The sequence below is a fragment of the Metarhizium brunneum genome, chromosome 2 (genome assembly GCF_013426205.1).
Source record: "Metarhizium brunneum chromosome 2, complete sequence".
Lineage (NCBI taxonomy): Eukaryota > Fungi > Ascomycota > Sordariomycetes > Hypocreales > Clavicipitaceae > Metarhizium > Metarhizium brunneum.
The window spans coordinates 5,458,732-5,475,515 of NC_089423.1; the positions used below are offsets into that span (position 1 = coordinate 5,458,732).

Here is a 16,784-nt window from a genome sequence, read left to right on the forward strand (position 1 = left end):
TACCAACAACAAGCCAACTTCATCCGGGGGCGCCATGCATATCCAAAATTAGTAGCTACTACCTTGTGCTCTCCGCCCCCTTGGCATGAGGCCTGAAGACCCGACGGCACGCGAAGGTGGGACTACAGGCCCGGATGACGGCTGGGGCCATCAAGTCTTGCAAGCCACGGCATCCAGCGGGGCCCCGAGTCCGATTCCGGGCTCTCAAAATAAGCCATGAAGAATGGCGACTTGGTGGGTAGATGGGCAAGGGAATGTGAGGAGTGGATCGTTTGCGAAGAGAAACAAGGCCAAACCGAAATCGTGACAGGGGGTGCCAGCGATGGCTGTGTGTTGCAGGGCTGCCACACAGGTTGGTTGACTGACGTTGAACAGCTGATGGGCCAAGAACAAAAGAAAAGACAGCCTCCTTTGCGTGAAAAATGGACAGATATCTTTGGCACCCGGCCCTCGTCGTACAATGCAATTTTTGCGACAAGCCAAGCAGTCAAAAGAGTCTTTATCGCTTGGTGTCTTTGGCTTGCACGTGTCGTCGCTCTTTGTCTCAGACTCTGCCAAGACTCGCTCCTTCCCTGTCTGATAACCCAGGCACAATCGAATCTGACAGCTCCGAGCTTCGTCAACGTCAGTCCATAGTCATTAACCATAATCATCTCGGCCGCATCATCCGCCAGTACATCATACATCCAATGCGGCCCTTACGTGTACAATGCCGTTTCTAACGCCAACCGATCGCCAGCGGCGCATTATCCAACTCTCGCAAGAATGGGGAGTCGACCTACCTCCAGCTCCGGCACCTCTCACGAGACCCCACAACCCGCCTTCATTTTGGACGCCAAAAGATGACCAAGTAGCCGAGGATCTCATGCAACGGCGAGCCTCCGAGCTCTCGCAGTCTCGGCGTCAAAGTAGCTTAAGTAAAGCGTTTTCGTCAAACAATTTGAAAAAGGGCAAGACCTGGGATCCTCGCGAGGTGCTCGAGGTGCTCAGTTCATGGATAGCCAATTCAGGGTCGCCGGGTGTGGCGGAGGCGCTGATATTGAAACTGTCTGCGGCGGGCGTTGACTTTAGCGGCAATCAAACAAAGCAAAAGAGCGGTATCCTGAGCCGAAGAAAGAGTGTCGACACCTTTGTTGATCGCTCAAAATTCCTGAAGCTTGCTGTCCAAGGCAACCAGTATGAGATGCTGCAGGTCTTACTCCCGCACGCTGACGGATTCTCCATCGATCAGGCACTGGCTCCGGCTATACGCACTGGAAATACACGGGTTGCCGAGTTGCTGTTGAGGTATGGAGCTTGTGCCTCCCAAACCCCCGAGGGCCAGGACGCCTTTCGCCAAGCTTGTGTTGTCCAGAGCCAGTCGCACATAGTTGGGTTGCTATTGCGTTCAGAAAGCCGGCCAAACGCGGCGTGGATATCAGCATGTATGTGTGATGCAGCAAGGTCGGCTTGTCTAGAAACCGTGCTGTATCTTAGCAGGTCGACAGCGGATGGCAACCACAATCACGCCGAAGCCTTGAAATTGGCCATTGCGCTGGGACGACAAGATATCGCGTTGGCGATAATCATGGGAAACCACCCGCCACATGGGCCCGGGCTAGACGAGGCATTCCACAATCTTTACGAGCACCCATCACTCGACCCAGCGACAAAACTTGCCATGGCGGAATTGCTTCTGTGCGCAGGAGCGCAGGGCAATGCGTTGTCACAGGCGCTGGAAAGTGCATGCGAAACACAGTTTTACGACATGGCAAGTCTCTTGGCGAGATACGGCGCATCAATAGAATACAACGATGCCACCATGCTGAAGAGAGCGATCGCTCGTGGTGAGCTGGAATTGGTGAGCTCCCTGCTGACCGATTCAGCCAAGTTGAGCCCTGCTTTGGCGTCCAGTTGTGTGCCTCTGATTGCGAAGCAAGCGCCGTTTGAGACTCGAGTCATGGTTCTTAGTCTGCTTTTGCGGAAAGGCGCAAAAGGGGTTGCGTTGGACGATATGCTCATAGACGCGGCTGAAGCAGGCGACATAGAGTCCGTTGACTTGTTACTAAACCCCGTCTATCCAGAGTCCACCCCTATTACCCTTAAGGATTCGAACCACACTCGGCTTTCAAACGGGATACCACGCCATGAGGTGGCCTCTGTTGACCATAGATCTGGTGAAGCTCTGCGAACCGCAGTGTTGCGAGCCGACGCGGCCATGACAGATAAAATTCTTTCTGCCCAGCCTACAGCCGAAACCTTGTCGATCGTATTTCCTATGACGAAGAAGCTGTCGCCCAAAGACCGCTATCGAATGGCCCAGGTGTTCTTGAAGAGATCACTGTCCGGCCCTTGTCTCCACGCAGCGTTGCATGATGCAATCAATGAAGATGCCTCACAAAGAGACAATGCCCTGATTAAGCTCCTGTTGGAGCATGACGCCGACATCAATTTTAGCCACGGCCCGGGACTGGCGGCTGTTATCAAGCAAAAGGATATCAAATTGCTCGGGTCACTTTTGCATAAAGCATCGCCGCAAACTGCTGCTGCCCGCGTAATGGATGCCATGGAAGTTTCAGACCATAGGGAGCGTTTTGAGATGATGTCTATGCTGATCAACGCTGGTGCTGTAATTGGGGCCCAGGAAATTGCAGCCGCACTGTCACAAAGCCTTTCCGAAAAGCCCGTCGATATGTCGCTGTTGCGACTGTTGCTGCAACAAGGAGGCGCCGACGTTAACCTGCTTGAGGGTGCGATAGCAAAGAAGGCGGTTTCGAACCCAGATCCAAAGGTCCTGGATATGGTCTTTGCAAACAGCCGACCATCCTCAACAACGGTGACCTGCGCATTCAATGAATTCGCCCCGCTTCCATCCACAGACAGTAAAGCCTGGAAACTGCGTGCCATCTTATCCAAGTCCAAGCACAAGGAAGATCTGAACTGGGTGTTGGTGCACGAGGTCCAGTCACTATTAAAGACGAATACTAGCAAAGCGTCGCTGTCGACATTGAAGATTCTGCTCGACAGCGGTGCAGATCCAAATGCCTACAAAGCCGCCGCCCTTTGCCATGCCGTCATTGGCGCAAATGTCAAAATTACCGATATGCTACTAGAATCAAAGACACCTCTTTCCGCCGCTGCACTGGGGACAGCGCTTCCGCATGTACTTCGAATTACTGATCCTATGGAGAGACTGACTCTCACTAAGAAACTCGTCGATGCTGGTGCTCATCCCCTCGAAATCAACAGAGCCTTGGTGCACGCCATAACGGCGTACCCTGAGGACGTATCGCTACAGAATGCCTTGGCAGCGGCTGCTGATACATCGGACGGCGAGGCACTGTCACTGTCAATATCAAAGGAATCACCTGAAACTATGGACCTGCTGCTGTCGAAATCACAATCTTCTCTAGAAACTCGAAGTACCATGGTCGTCAAGGCTATGGAGGTCAAGAACCGAACGGCAAGACACCACATGTGTAAGAATCTGTTAAGACTTGGCGTGTCAACAGAAACTGCATCCAGTGCTCTGCTAGTAGCAGCCAGAGACGGTGATGTTAATCTTGGAGACTTACTCATGGCACACGGCGCGAGCATCGCAACGAACAATGGCCAGGCCATCATTGAGGCCTGCCGTGGAGGTTCGGCAGAAGTCTTGAGCGTGCTCTTGAAGCAGGATGGGCAGATGAACAAAAGTATCATGGAGGCCGGCTTCCAGGCTGCCACCGAGGTTCGAGATCTGAGCAAGCGCGCTGTCGTCTTTGAGCAGTTGTTAAAAAGAGGTGTGGCCGGTGATTTGGTGGATGCCCAACTACAATCTGCAGCTCGATATGGTGAAGACGGCGAAGCGGTATTGCGAGTTCTACTCGCCGCTGGCGCGGACCCCAACTTCAACAATGGCGAATGCGTTGTTGCGGCCACAAGGAGCGCCTTCATTGGCAGCCTAGAATTGCTACTAGGACTCTGGGGTGAAGGAGGCCACCAGGTGTGTAGGCATATCGCCAAATTATGATGCTGCCCTTTGCTAACCATTTCACAGAAGAAAGTGTCTCAGCCCACGCTGTCGAGATCGCTAAAGGCGTGCTGGAACCTGAGCCGTGATAGCCGATTCCAAGTTGTCAATGATCTCATCAAAGCGGGCTTGCGGCCCACAGACGATATGCACATTGCATTGAATGAAGCCATTAATGAAGATGATCCCGAAGAACGACTTGTCAGGCTCTTGCTGAATCACGGGGCATCACCAGCAGCCAATGGCTGCAAGACCCTCGTAGATGCAGTGAACAACTCTGCGTCGTCGTCACTGGCACTTCTGCTGGAAAAGAACCTGCCACAGGAAGACATAAGCCGTGCTTTCAATCAAGCATTCACTACTGAGACGTTTGCCAAGTGGTTCACCGACCGCGGCTATGAGACAGCCAATCTTCTGTTGGACAAGGGAGCCCACGGTGCATCTCTTAGTGGTGCATTAGTTCTTGCAATGAGGAACTCTGCAGTTGAAACTGAGATGCTGGCTGACAAATTTGTCACTTTGCTGATCAAGCATGGCGCGGACGTGAATTACAACAATGGGGAACCCCTTCAGCAAGCGGCCTCCAAAGCAAATCTTTCGTGGACAAGGCAGCTTCTGGAGTGTCGACCGACTATTCCGACATTGTCTCTGGCATTTCAATGTATCTTCGACACGGCGCTATCCCAAGATGAGGTGCTCGATTTGTTTAAAATGTTTGCAGAATACAGAGACGGGGATGTCAGGATTGATGTTTTAAGCAGCCAACAGGGACTAGAGCCCGTCCTTGTGCGAGCCATTTCGCAATATCCGAGATCAACGACTATTCTAGAGACTTTACTTGATGCCGGTCTCTATCATGATCAAGCCACTACATACAAGATCCACGCCGATGTTGACAAGGAAGAAGCCATGACACTTTTGATCTGGGCAATTTCCCAGCCCCAGAAGCGAGTTAGCACCTCTGTGATTGAGCTATTACTTGCTCGTGGCGGTAAGGATCCTTCACAGCGATCAAAACAAAAAAAAACTTGTAACTGACTATTAGCATATACAGCCAAAGTGAATGCGGAGACGAGCTTATCTCGTACTACACCACTCATGCTTGCTATCCAGACCCGACGACCTGATCTCGTCAAGATCCTTCTACTTGAAGGTGCGGAAGTCGACATTTTAGACTACTTGGGAAGAACACCATTATCTATGGCTACAGATATTGGAGGCGACATCTCGGTACAGATCATGTCACTCCTCCTCGCCGCTGACCCCTCTAGGGACGATGGCTCTCTCCACAACGCCGCTCGTGACCTCAACCTGCCTGTTGTCAAAGTCCTGGTCCAGTCTGGTCATGATCCCGACTTTCCCAGTCCTTTACACGAGGGACGCAGCGCTCTCGCTGAGGTATGTCTGCATGGATCAAGTAAAGGCGAAATGAGCGCAGATCGCGAACGCACTATGCAAAAAGTCATGACGTTCCTCATCGACAATAAATCTGATCTGTCGTTAAAAGCAAATGACAAGACTCTCTTGCAGTTGTGTTTTGCAGCTTCTGACCCTGTTGCTACGACACGATGTTTCCTCAAATCCGGCATGTGGAAGCTCATTAACAAACCATTCAACTTTTATACTTCCGAAGGATACACGTACTCCCCCACCATGTATATCAAGAAAATCCTCCCGCAAACTGACGCATCCGATGCCCTTCTCAAGATACTCAAGGCCAATCGCGCCAGCGATGTGTACTACGCCGTATCTGGGGCACAACCCCCTGACGCGATCGGTCTCCCCGAAGACATGGCCGTTCAAGAACGCGCTCGTAAAGCCCGTCTGGAGCGCCTCGCAGAAGAAACACAAGATTTTTCCATAGTCATGGCTCGCAAGCGGGAAATTGCATCCGTTGAGCAGCAAATTCTGGCCCAAAAAGCCGAAATGGAAGATATGCGCCGTCGTAAGCTACACAATGAAGACATCGCCGCCGTACGGTCCAAGGCCCAAGTTGAAGAATCACTCGCCAGTGCCGCTCATACTCGCAGACTACAAGAGCATCACTCACTTGCGGAATCATCCATATCACGTAGCAGAGCACTCGCAGCTTCGGAGCTGGAGACCGAAGAGGCAAGACAGAGGAAGGCGCTGGAGTGGGAGACAAGGCTGAATACGGAAAGAGTTGACAATGCGCGGGCACTGAGCTCGATTAGGATTAGTGAGAGACAGGAGGTCGAGAGGATTGACAAGGGCGCGGAGACGAGGATAAAAGGGCGACTAGAAGCGCAGAGGAAGCTGGTGGAGAGTCAGGAGAAGTTGGCGAAGAGGTTGGCTGATGGGCCAAGCGCCGGCATCAATGATCCGAGAAGACAAATTGGCTATGTGACGGAGTTAAGTTAACTGCATCATGGTTGGGATATGGAGTTTGGGATTTGGGAAGATTGGGTACTGTGAGAAATGGCTTGTGTAACTATACCAACATTGGCGTCAGTCAAAAGATATTGCAATGTCTTTTATCATGTGTATCTAATACGTTGTATAGCGAGTGTTGTATCGTATCAAATAGAGGCGCGCTTGCCAACCGCTTCTTTACCCAGGCCGTTCCTCAAATCGGCCGAGAGCCACTGATTCCTTCCTCCGAGTAGTATTTTAGAATGACCCATGTCCCAGCAAGTGATAGCTATTAGATTGTCGTCTCTGAGACGCTACCTGATGTTCGCAAGTGTTCCCCGAAAATTCCAAGTCGTGCCGTCCACAACATCAAGAAACGCAAAACCAATAATGCTTTCCTTTTCCCCTTTCCAAACCTTCCCAATGATTGGGTTTTAATGGCTCTTGGACCCAAAGTTTGACCTGGTATGACTAGTCCGTGCCTGCTCCGCACTCGGTCCATGGCAAAAGAATCCCAGGGGCCCTGGCTGCACCGCTCACATACCAAATCCAATTCAACCCCGAGTTCTTTCAAAGAGTTCGAGGCGTTCTTGGTAGTCTAGTTCTTGAGGTACGTGGCCGTCGTCCTGCAGGGCATGGTCAACCTCCTCGCTCTTGGATTTCTGCAGCTCTGCTACCCGTGCATCCGTCGCTGCTGATGTGAATATTCGCACAACATAACATTTCTTTGTCTGTCCGATACGGCTAGTACGTCCTGCTGCTTGGAGCTCGGACGTCACATTCCACCACGGGTCGATAATAATGATTCGATTAGCGCAGGTAATGTTCAGTGATTGCCCGCCCGCCATTAGGCCTGAGAGCTATGTCGAAGATGAGCATGACGAGCAGTCTAGAATATGGGAAGCTGGTGACTTACAAAGACGTTTGTAGTTGGAGATTTCTTGAACATCTCTAAAGCTATCTTCTTCTTTTTGTCGCCCATGCTTCCGAAATAGTATACAAATCCAATACGGGCATGCTTGAGCATACTCCCCAGCACTTTGGCGGTAGTCACATTCAGAGTAAACACTGTTTTTGACGTTATTAGCGAAAGAGTCTTAAAAATTCATGTCTCTGGGTAGTGTTACCGATGATCTTGTCGTCCGGATAGTCGGCTCGCCAGCTTAACAACACGGCCATTGCAGTCGTCAATCGGGAGTTTGGTACCATCGAAAGACCTGGAGTGGTATAGCTGGAGATGAAGAAACCAATTTGGTCCTTCTTTCGTGCCAAGGTGACCTTATTATCGTCTGTATCAGGATAGTTTCCAAGTTTTAGCGCCTCGTCCACCTCGGCTGACATTGTCTTCAGCTTTTTAGCAGATTTGAAAGGCATATTACATCCATCTGCAACGCAAGTCTGTTTGAAATTAGATAAAAGGCACAAGTACTGAAAATAACGCGCAACTTACTAATGGAACCTCATTTGGCGTTTTGCAGAGCCTCGTGGATTGTATTATTTGGTCATAACAATGGCCACAGTAAATATGATCGCACTAAGATATTAGAATAGCTTCCTATACGACTGAATTGAGTTGAAAGTACCTTTGGTATTATCATTGGCATTTCCAGGTCAGATGACTGGCACTTGATGCATTCCATATCCTTCAGCTTCAGTTCGTCCTGAACGGCTGCGAGGTGTTCGTCGAACTTAAAGATGCCCCCGAATGCGGTATTAGTATAAGTTCTCATTTGAGTAAGCCCCGATTTATATCTTTCCAAGCTTTCTTTCGCCTCATTTTGAGAAAGAATTTGTTGAAGAACTGTTTGAGTGCCCGTAACTTGCCGTATACTATCGCGAAGTTCCTGGATTTGGGCGGCCTCTTCAAAATTGCGCAAAAGTCTCTCGATGTTATACGGATGTGAAATTAGATGTCTCAAGGACATATGCCTCTTTCTTTGTTGTGGTTGTACCACTTCTTTCTCGGATTCAGTTTTATCTTGTTCATCATCGGATTCAGTCATGTCGCTTGAAGACAGCTTTTTCATAAATCTAGTAGAGTTAGCTAATTTGTAATCAAATATTGAGAAATAAATAAGCGATACATGTAGATGGCTTCTTCTTCAACTGTCAGGGGAACCCAAATGTCGTGCGTCTCACTGCGCGGAATAGGGACAATCTGGTGACCAAGAAACGTGTCACGTTGGGTTCTGCGACGCCATTAGTTATAAAAGCAAATATGTATAATCTCGACTCTCACCTTCGATACATGAAGCTAGAAATGAGAGCCTCAAGCTTCTTATTTGCTTTGTTCTGCGGGTGGGTGAACCATGTTAGTGTTCCCGAGCTAGGCCATTAAGCCTTCGATGTTTCCTGCTTACCTTGTCCATATACTCTTTGGCAAAGCACTTTTTACGCTCTTCTACCTCAAATCCTATAAATCGCAGATAAGGTATAAACTCTGGTGCATCCGTTTAGCTTTTGTAACTTCTAACAAGATCAGACTGAATTTCTTTTACCAGTAGCAGAGTTTGAGAGGGGTGTTCCAGTTAGGGCCCAACGGTGTTTCGCCTTTAAAGTGCACATAGACTGCTTGGCTACACACACGTTAACGTTAATTTGTTGATGAATAATTAAAAGTACCAGACAGCTTACTAAGACTCTTCAAGTTCTTGATGCTATGCGCCTCGTCTAAAATGATCCTGTACCAATTGAAACCAAGTACTTCGTCTTCATGTTTCTTGCCACTTTGAAGCCTTCGATAGTACGCTAGGACTTCGTTCGTGGTTGTAATACTGCGTATCATTTAGCGAAGGTAAAGGAAAGATAAGTCCTGTACTGGACGGATGACTTACACTATCATTAGATTTTGGTATGATACGGCTGGTGCCTGATTTTTTGACTGATGTATCATGACAGTCTTTCCGAAGTCATCGCCGCAATGCTTCTTAACCTCCTCCCGCCATTGGTTCGCAATGCTAACGTTTGGTACAATGACCAATGTGCCCTTGGTATAAGTTTTCAAGTCTTCAGCTTCCGGCGGATTCCCTACGACGCAAGCCAGGCTTGTAATGGTTTTGCCAATCCCCATTTCATCAGCAATCATTCCACCCAATGGCTGCGCTCTATCGCACTCTCTCTTCAGCATCCAAGCTGCTGCAGTTAGTTGATATCCGTAAAGAGGAGTTTCCATCCCCTGCAGCAGCCAATTTCCAGACGTTGCTTTCACTTTCTTGTATCCGAACAGCTTCGCCGCTTCCCTGAGATCCCGATGCTGGGTCTTGGTCCGACGAGTGTCTGCTCCCTTCGGAATACTATCTCTCAATAACGCAAACTGCTTCTGGTGCGTATGCGCATCAATCTCGGGCATTGCCGGAGCTGGCGGCCCACCGTCATCAAATCCACCAAACATTGGATGAGTGAGACTGGCAAACAAATCCGATCCAGAACTAGCGTTTATTGTTTTCGGTCTCTTAGATGCTTCCTCGTCTGTAGCTTCTGCCTTTCGTTTATTCTGGCTCTGCTTTTGTTTCTTTCGAACCGCGTCATCTTGCTTCCGATGGAGCCTGGCAATGAACTCACGAGCAGTTTTTGCTGGCGCGGCTCGATTTCGTGAGGGCTTCTTGGCCGGAGTTTTGGCAACTCTGGGTTTTATTTCGCTCTCATCTTCTGAACATTCAAAATCACTATCATGTTCACCCTCCGTCCCACTATCACTAGACTCTTCGCTGTTGAGGCCATTATCTTCTTCGTTCCCCGTACCGGCCGTACCAGGCTCTGTACCGGGCTCTGTCTTGACCTGTACCTCATTCATGTCTCGCGCTTTATTTCTGTATTGACTGTTGTTCTCAGCCGACCTCGTTGTAGCTTCATTCAACGTTTGAGCATCGTGAGGATCATGTTTCGAAATAGGTGTTTCTATCGTCTTGTCGGCCTTGGCCATGACGATGAGTTTAGTATAGCCTTACAGAAAGCAATAAAGACGAACGTTGATGGGTAAGTTTGTTTTATGGAAGGTATGAATAGTGCCTTTGTTTCTGAAATTTAAATATTTCTATATTAGGAGGCTTCGCAAGACGGCCAATTTGTTGCAAAGCAAAATATATCCCTTGACCTCATGGGCGCAATTGGGGTTGGTGTCATGCGGAAGTGTGCGATGATTAAGGTTGAGATGTAGCAGGTGGAATTAAACAGAAGAATTTAAATACCACGGTAGATACGCCAGCTGGCAGAATAACTGGCAGCTGTCAGATCTATCATACTGAGTGCCTGAGTAGTTAATGACAACAATGTTTGAGGTATGATCTGTGAATGTTTCTCGCAGTGCCGACTTCTATCGAAATTTAAAACAAGCCTAAATCTAGCGACGTTTCTTCTTCACTGGATTCTGGTTTGTATTTGCCAAATAATACGTGGCACGTCTGAGCCCACGATGTTTGCATCCTCAAGGGAAACGAGCACCCTGTAGGGTAGGCACCTCTGCCTCGGCCTTTGCCGTGACTAGTAACGACAAACAGCCAGGCGGCAATCGTCTATTATGCAAGGGCGACTCTTGCATGCAGCCACACATCCGGTCTCTGGCAAGATAATTGAATCTATGGCAAAATAGCTGCCGTCATAAGCTATGACTTGGAGGCCCTGGCGCAATGCTAACGGATGGACCTCTTCCACTCCAGAGTTGCCGGCCGGCTGAAAATCATGGAGCTCCGGCAAACACGCCCTTGTTTCATGACGGCACTCCGGCACACAAGATCTGCGACCTAGGAAGATTATAAGATGAGAAAAGCGCCCCTTGGACTAAAAATAAATTGCCTCATCCGGCAGATATCTTTTGGTGGCGGCAAGCCCCTCGCCCGTCATCGCTTGATGGGAGGCAGGCCCGCCACGTTGCCACGCCATCAAATGCTTCGGAGCTCTCATTTCTTGGTTGGTGGCGGGTGCTGATGCATGGATTTGGGCTCATACAACCAGGGCTGCATGAAGGGCTGCATGAAGGACCGAGAGGACGACCGAACTAGTAGTACTCGAGAAATGAGCATGCTCGACACGCAAGAGGTGGGAAATACCAACTGGCCTAATTATGCCGGTATCAGCAACCTTTTCTCAAGTCGGAAGCGCCGAAGCAATCGACAATGACAAGGCAAGGGATCAATCTGGTCTATCAGGTGCGACATCTCACCTTCCCTGCTTCCAACTCGCAACTAACCGCCCAATCATGTTGCCAAGACTTGGCGCTTTCATGCACATATCGGCGCTACGCATCATCATGGTGCGCCTTGCTCTCACTCTGGCGGTTGGTTGACAGTCCGGATGGAGGCCATGCCGGGCGGGTTAAAAAAGGGCAATGGCACCTCGTCTCGTAAGACCTCGTCAAGGCCGGGCGCAGATTTGCCCAACAGACTTTGATCAAGAAGCCTGCATTAGTGTAGGGAGACGATCATAAGGCGGGCCAATATGAGATCTGACCGCTTGCCCTGGACCTGAAGCCTAAACGCCTTGACCACCAGCTGTCGATGCCCTCAGTTCTTCGTACCAGTCTGGTGGTTTGATTTCTGCACTCCGCTCTGTTGGCTGCGAGGTTCGTTTGTAACTCGTGGCTCGTGCTCGTTCTCGCGCTCCTTAAATATAAACGAATCGAGTCCGCCCCTAAAAGGGAATTAACCGCCTCAAAAGAAAAAAAAAGGCAGTGCCGAGTAAGGGAGGAAAGAAGGAAGGAAGGCAAGGCACCAAGGAGGGAAGGAATGACACGTGGACTGTTCCGTATGTCCTCGATGACTGGTATCGTCAGTTGGTACCTACAAACCACGCGTCTCGCACCGCCATGACAAATTTACATGTTGGTTTTGCAGAAAACGATCGTCTAGAACGCATCTAACAAGACAGGCACGAGCTGTGTCTGCCGCCATGGTGTCAGGGCGAGATGTCAAGCACCCAGTACGCCACGAAGGCATAGCTGCCAATGCTGGTTCCACGATTCCCAGCCTGGAGGACACTTTTCCCGGGAACCTGACACATGAACACCTACTCGAACTTCACGTGGCTGCCATGGTTGTCGGTTTCACCAGTCTTTTGGCGACGCTTGTTGCAGTGGCATTCTTTATACAGATGCGCCGTAGATTTCGTCACGAGTAAGTGGGAAACTAAATCTTGATACTCATTTTCGTTGGATGCTCGAAACTAAGGTATTCTGACAGCCTCATCCTTTTGTTAATACTAAGCGACATGCTGGCAACATTCTGGCTTGTACTTCTTCCTGCTATCGAGCTCGCGCATGGCCGAATACCTTCCAACTCAACCCTTTGTCAAATAAGTGGATTCTTCCTGTCCGTCGGAATCGAAGCATGCGACTTGACGGTGCTCCTCATCGCTGTCCACACAGCTTTGTACATATTCAGAGGACGAAGCGGACTATATCCGTATCGGTTTTTCGCTTATGCCCTAGTTGCAACAGGGTCATTGATGCTTACATCTCTAGCATTCATCAACAATCCGGGATTCGTCAATTCTGGCGCGTATTGCTATTTTCCCGCCAGGCCAACCTGGACGCTGAGGTTCCTGAGCTGGGTACCACGCTATGTGGTTTGCGCGGTGATGATATTTATATACACCTGTATTTACATTTATATGAGGTGCATCATGATCAAAGTCAATGAACCAAACAAACGGAGGAAAGTTGATGAACCGTTTTTCAGCCGACTACAGCAACTACCAAGACGAGGCTCGGTACCCCCTACGCCCCCGATAGCGTACCACGGACTCATCCCTCCAACACCACCAATCGACAACACGCAACCGGAGTATGGTTGGAACAGAGGAGCAAGATACAGCCAACACGGAGGATCGAGAAAAGGTTCCCTCGTTGGAAACGGGGGTGGACAGCCACTTCTGAAGCCACCTGTGTCGGCAACCTCACAAACTGACTGCGAGGAACGGAGTCTTATTGTAGCCAAAGATCCATTCAAAGACTATCCCCCAAGTGTCCACTGTCGAAATGGCTCAAAGGATGAAGCCACGACGCTCTCACCAACAGACCGCCCTGCCCCGACACAGCACATTATTGGCTGTTCGTGCATGGTTTGCACAGGGGCTGGCACGCCTCACATTCCGCCTCCGCTGAACATAGAATTACGACTGCAGGATGGTACCGGCGAGGCTGAGTTGCCGACCAATTTCGTTCTATCACCCACCACACTCATTGAAACAGGCCTGCCGAATCCACGGCACAAGATCCGTCGCCAGCTGAGAAGAAAATTCATCTATCCCGTGTTTTATATTCTGGGATGGATGGCTCCGTTTGCCGCCCATGTGTCCCAGGCTGATAGGACTGGACGCCCCTTCCCGCTGGTCCTGGCTGGGCTTATGAGCCTCTGCATTCAAGGCCTGGTGGACTCGGTGGTATTCTTGATGCTGGAAAAGCCGTGGCGTCATCGCAAGCGCCCCGCCTGCTTTATGCCTCTGCGCAAGTGCTCCACGATGAAGAATAGTTCGGCGAGAGTTGGCCGGACCAGAGAAGAGATGCTTGTTGAGGGCAGACTTGCAAAGACAAGAAGGGACCGAGAAGAGGAAGACCAACGACGTCAGCCACAACGGCTGGAGACAAATAAGCGCGAGTGGTGGGATGCTAAACTTCCTGGGATAGACGAGTCGGGAGACGAAGATTTATAGTTGGCGCTTTGAGTCAGCATTGTAGATGCTGCACGACCGTAGCGTTTCTTAAGAGGTAAATACATTCAGTTAGTGTAGCTGACGCTGCATTGGCACTATACGGTCGTCTATTTGTGCATGTATTGCTGACAATAAGTAACCCCCCGACATCGGACAGTGTCTCGACCATCTACATCCCCGAGCAATTGGCCAGGCTTGCTGGCAGTGTCTATTCGAACGAAACGGCGTCCAGCGTCAAATCATTGATGTACGCATCTAGTATCCCTCAACTCCAAAGTTTTGTGTTCGACTCCTGTGGAATCCAAGTTTCCTCCAACTCCATGCGCAGACTCGGCCATTCCTCCCATCCTTTCCCTTTTCCCTTTTATTTATTTATTTATTTATTTAAAATCATGTTTGTTTGGCACGTCATATGACGGTAGAGCATCAGCCCTCGCGGAGAAACTTTAAAAATGCTCTCCCAATGGCAACACCGTCGTGCGGGACGGGCGCCCTTTTTATCGCATCCTCGTACACTTCGTCGGTGAAGATGCCCACTGTGTGTCGGTTAAACAGTATCTCGGAGATGATTTCATTTGTGAACTCGGGGTGGCCCTGAACAGTAATGTATTTCCCCGGGAGATACATTGCCTGCACGGGGCAGAAGGCGTTGCCGCCGAGGGGTATGGCGTCGGGGGGGAAGTTTTGGACAATGTCGCGGTGCATTTGGTGGATGCGCTGCCGGGCTTGTTAGCGATTTTTGGGCTCTGGTGTTTTGCGCCGCATTTGTCGTCGCCGTCGCCTTACCATCTTGTCGAGACCAAACATCTCCTTGCCCTTGTCCGTCAAGTCGACCTCTGTGACGGCGACTTCCCACCCCTTGTCGCTCTTGCCGACGCCGGCGCCGACAGCGCGGCCGACGATCTGGTGGCCGAAGCATATGCCGACGACGCGGATGCGACCGGTTTCAAGGGCCCTCTTGGTGAAGTCGACGAGTTTCAGGATCCACGGGTCGTTGTCGAAGGCGGTGTGGCGCGAGCCCGTCAGCAGGAGGGCGTCGACGTCCTCGAGGGCCGGGTAGCAGTATAGGTCGTTGACGACGTCGTGGGCGGTGATGGTGACCATTTTGGACAGGTCCTGCGGCGGGCTCAGCGTCTTGGCCGCGCTCGATAGGAGGGCCGTGAAGACGCCCGCGTAGCCGCCGAACTGGGCGCGCGTTTGGGGCTGCGGCGTGTCGCATTCGAGGATGGCGAGGCGGAGGGCGGACGAGGAGCCCATTTTCGCGGCGCGTGCCGACGGCGTGGAACGGGAGTTGGAGGCGTGGAGGCGGATGTAGACGAGGAAAAATGACGAGCGAGAGGATCACGAGAGAGAAAGCGACGAGAGAGACTCGGAGGACCAGCGGGCTTCGGAGGGGCGGGACCGCGATTTACATTCAACGCTCAGGGACTCGACGGAAGGGAGCAGTAAGGATGGAGAGGAGGGGGGCGGGACGAAGTAGTTTTTCGTTTTAATACGAGGACTGAAGCCTAGCGCTGCAAGGAAATGTGGACTCTGGCGATGTGCCGGGCGGCGGTTTCCAAAGGTTGAAGGTTGAGGCGGGCTGAGGCGGGTTTCGAACCCCGGCGGCCCGATGTCGCGGGCGCACATGTGCAGTTGGCGGAGGAGGAGCTAAGAAAAGTACCTAATAAGTACTCCGTACTCCGTACCAAAGTGCGATCGAGTCGTGCATCCGTCGACAGGGGCCTGATGGTACGATGAGGCAACGGATGCAATACAAGTCTGTGGCTCAGCGGAGGAACTGTCGGAGCAGTCGCGTAGGATGCTGCGCAACTTGACGCTTTACGTACATACACGATTCAGTAGGGTCGATGGACTTGAACGTGGGATGCATGCTGGGACACGGAGCACAGACGTTTTGAATCGGGTGCATCTGCCGACGTGCATATGGTTTGTGCATGTTGTAGATCTTTATGTTCTTGCCGTGGGAGGTAGTTGATACCGAGTTGTGTAGCCTACAAAGCCTGTATAGCAGATGCGCATCTTGGCAAGATACAGCCGGAACAGTGACGGACATGGCACTGCTCCACAACGGGCTTGCCAACATCGTGTCTTATTAAGAGGCAGTGTTGTTGATATGTGCAATGTTTCTATTACCGTCACCAACTGCCAAAAATAACTTGTCAGTTGCTCCCCAGGCCCATGTGTAGGTACATACATACGTTTTAGCTGCCTCCGTAATTGTCTGACCTTCCGGTCGATGCAACGCTGGTTCAACAGAGTTTAATTGAAATCATATTTCGCCCCGTTCGTTGACCTGATTGGCCCCCCGCCAGATTGTCAAGTTTTAAACTCCAAAACCAGACCCTTGACTCTTTTTGTTTTTTTGTTCTGGTGTATACTATTTCCAGCAGAGCGCTTTATCTCGACTGCCATTCGTAGCGCCATTTAGTTGGCCTTTGCAAAATGACAATAATTTGACAGAACCCTTGTATGCTGTCTGTTGACTTGATTCGAATTTTCTCCCGCATGATTATTTGCCGTCTCTGATGCCTTTCTCTGAATGGATGACGGACAAATGATCAGACTGCTGAGCCGTATTATAGATCGCATTGCTTAAGGCAGATTGTTGGCGAGGGTTGATGCACATGCATAAGTCAATACGTCCGCGGTATTTTATTGGGACAGCCCGTTGTAATATATGGAGCCGCAATCTAAGCGGTCGTCCTGAATTAGGTGAGATGACATTTAAGAAAAGAAATGCGTACTATGAGGACTTGCACATTAAATGGAGTAA

At 50.4% G+C, this 16,784-nt stretch overlaps 4 protein-coding genes across 4 annotated transcripts; 2 read left to right on the forward strand and 2 right to left on the reverse strand.

Annotated features, from left to right (window-relative positions):
* Positions 1-709: 709 nt before the first annotated feature.
* Positions 710-6,373, forward strand: ANKRD50_2 (Ankyrin repeat domain-containing protein 50; the record flags this gene model as incomplete). Its single annotated transcript, XM_014689242.1, has 3 exons — positions 710-3,964; positions 4,019-4,982; positions 5,046-6,373. 3 exons carry the CDS (start codon positions 710-712, stop codon positions 6,371-6,373), a joined length of 5,547 nt encoding a protein of 1,848 aa, XP_014544728.1.
* A 545-nt stretch (positions 6,374-6,918) lies between these two features.
* RAD5_1 (DNA repair protein RAD5) lies at positions 6,919-10,286 on the reverse strand (the record flags this gene model as incomplete). The annotated part of the gene is made up of 11 exons (XM_066130405.1): positions 6,919-7,224; positions 7,281-7,432; positions 7,492-7,762; positions 7,815-7,898; positions 7,948-8,395; positions 8,449-8,553; positions 8,604-8,656; positions 8,725-8,804; positions 8,863-8,940; positions 8,999-9,138; positions 9,199-10,286. The coding sequence occupies 11 exons, from the start codon at positions 10,284-10,286 to the stop codon at positions 6,919-6,921; spliced, it is 2,805 nt and encodes a 934-aa protein (XP_065986512.1).
* Positions 10,287-12,247: 1,961 nt separating this feature from the next.
* On the forward strand, positions 12,248-14,008 carry GPR1 (G protein-coupled receptor GPR1; the record flags this gene model as incomplete). Its single annotated transcript, XM_014689244.2, has 2 exons — positions 12,248-12,471; positions 12,538-14,008. 2 exons carry the CDS (start codon positions 12,248-12,250, stop codon positions 14,006-14,008), a joined length of 1,695 nt encoding a protein of 564 aa, XP_014544730.2.
* A 426-nt stretch (positions 14,009-14,434) lies between these two features.
* Positions 14,435-15,265, reverse strand: G6M90_00g046040 (uncharacterized protein; the record flags this gene model as incomplete). The annotated part of the gene is made up of 2 exons (XM_014689245.1): positions 14,435-14,725; positions 14,795-15,265. 2 exons carry the CDS (start codon positions 15,263-15,265, stop codon positions 14,435-14,437), a joined length of 762 nt encoding a protein of 253 aa, XP_014544731.1.
* Between the last annotated feature and the right edge of the window lie 1,519 nt (positions 15,266-16,784).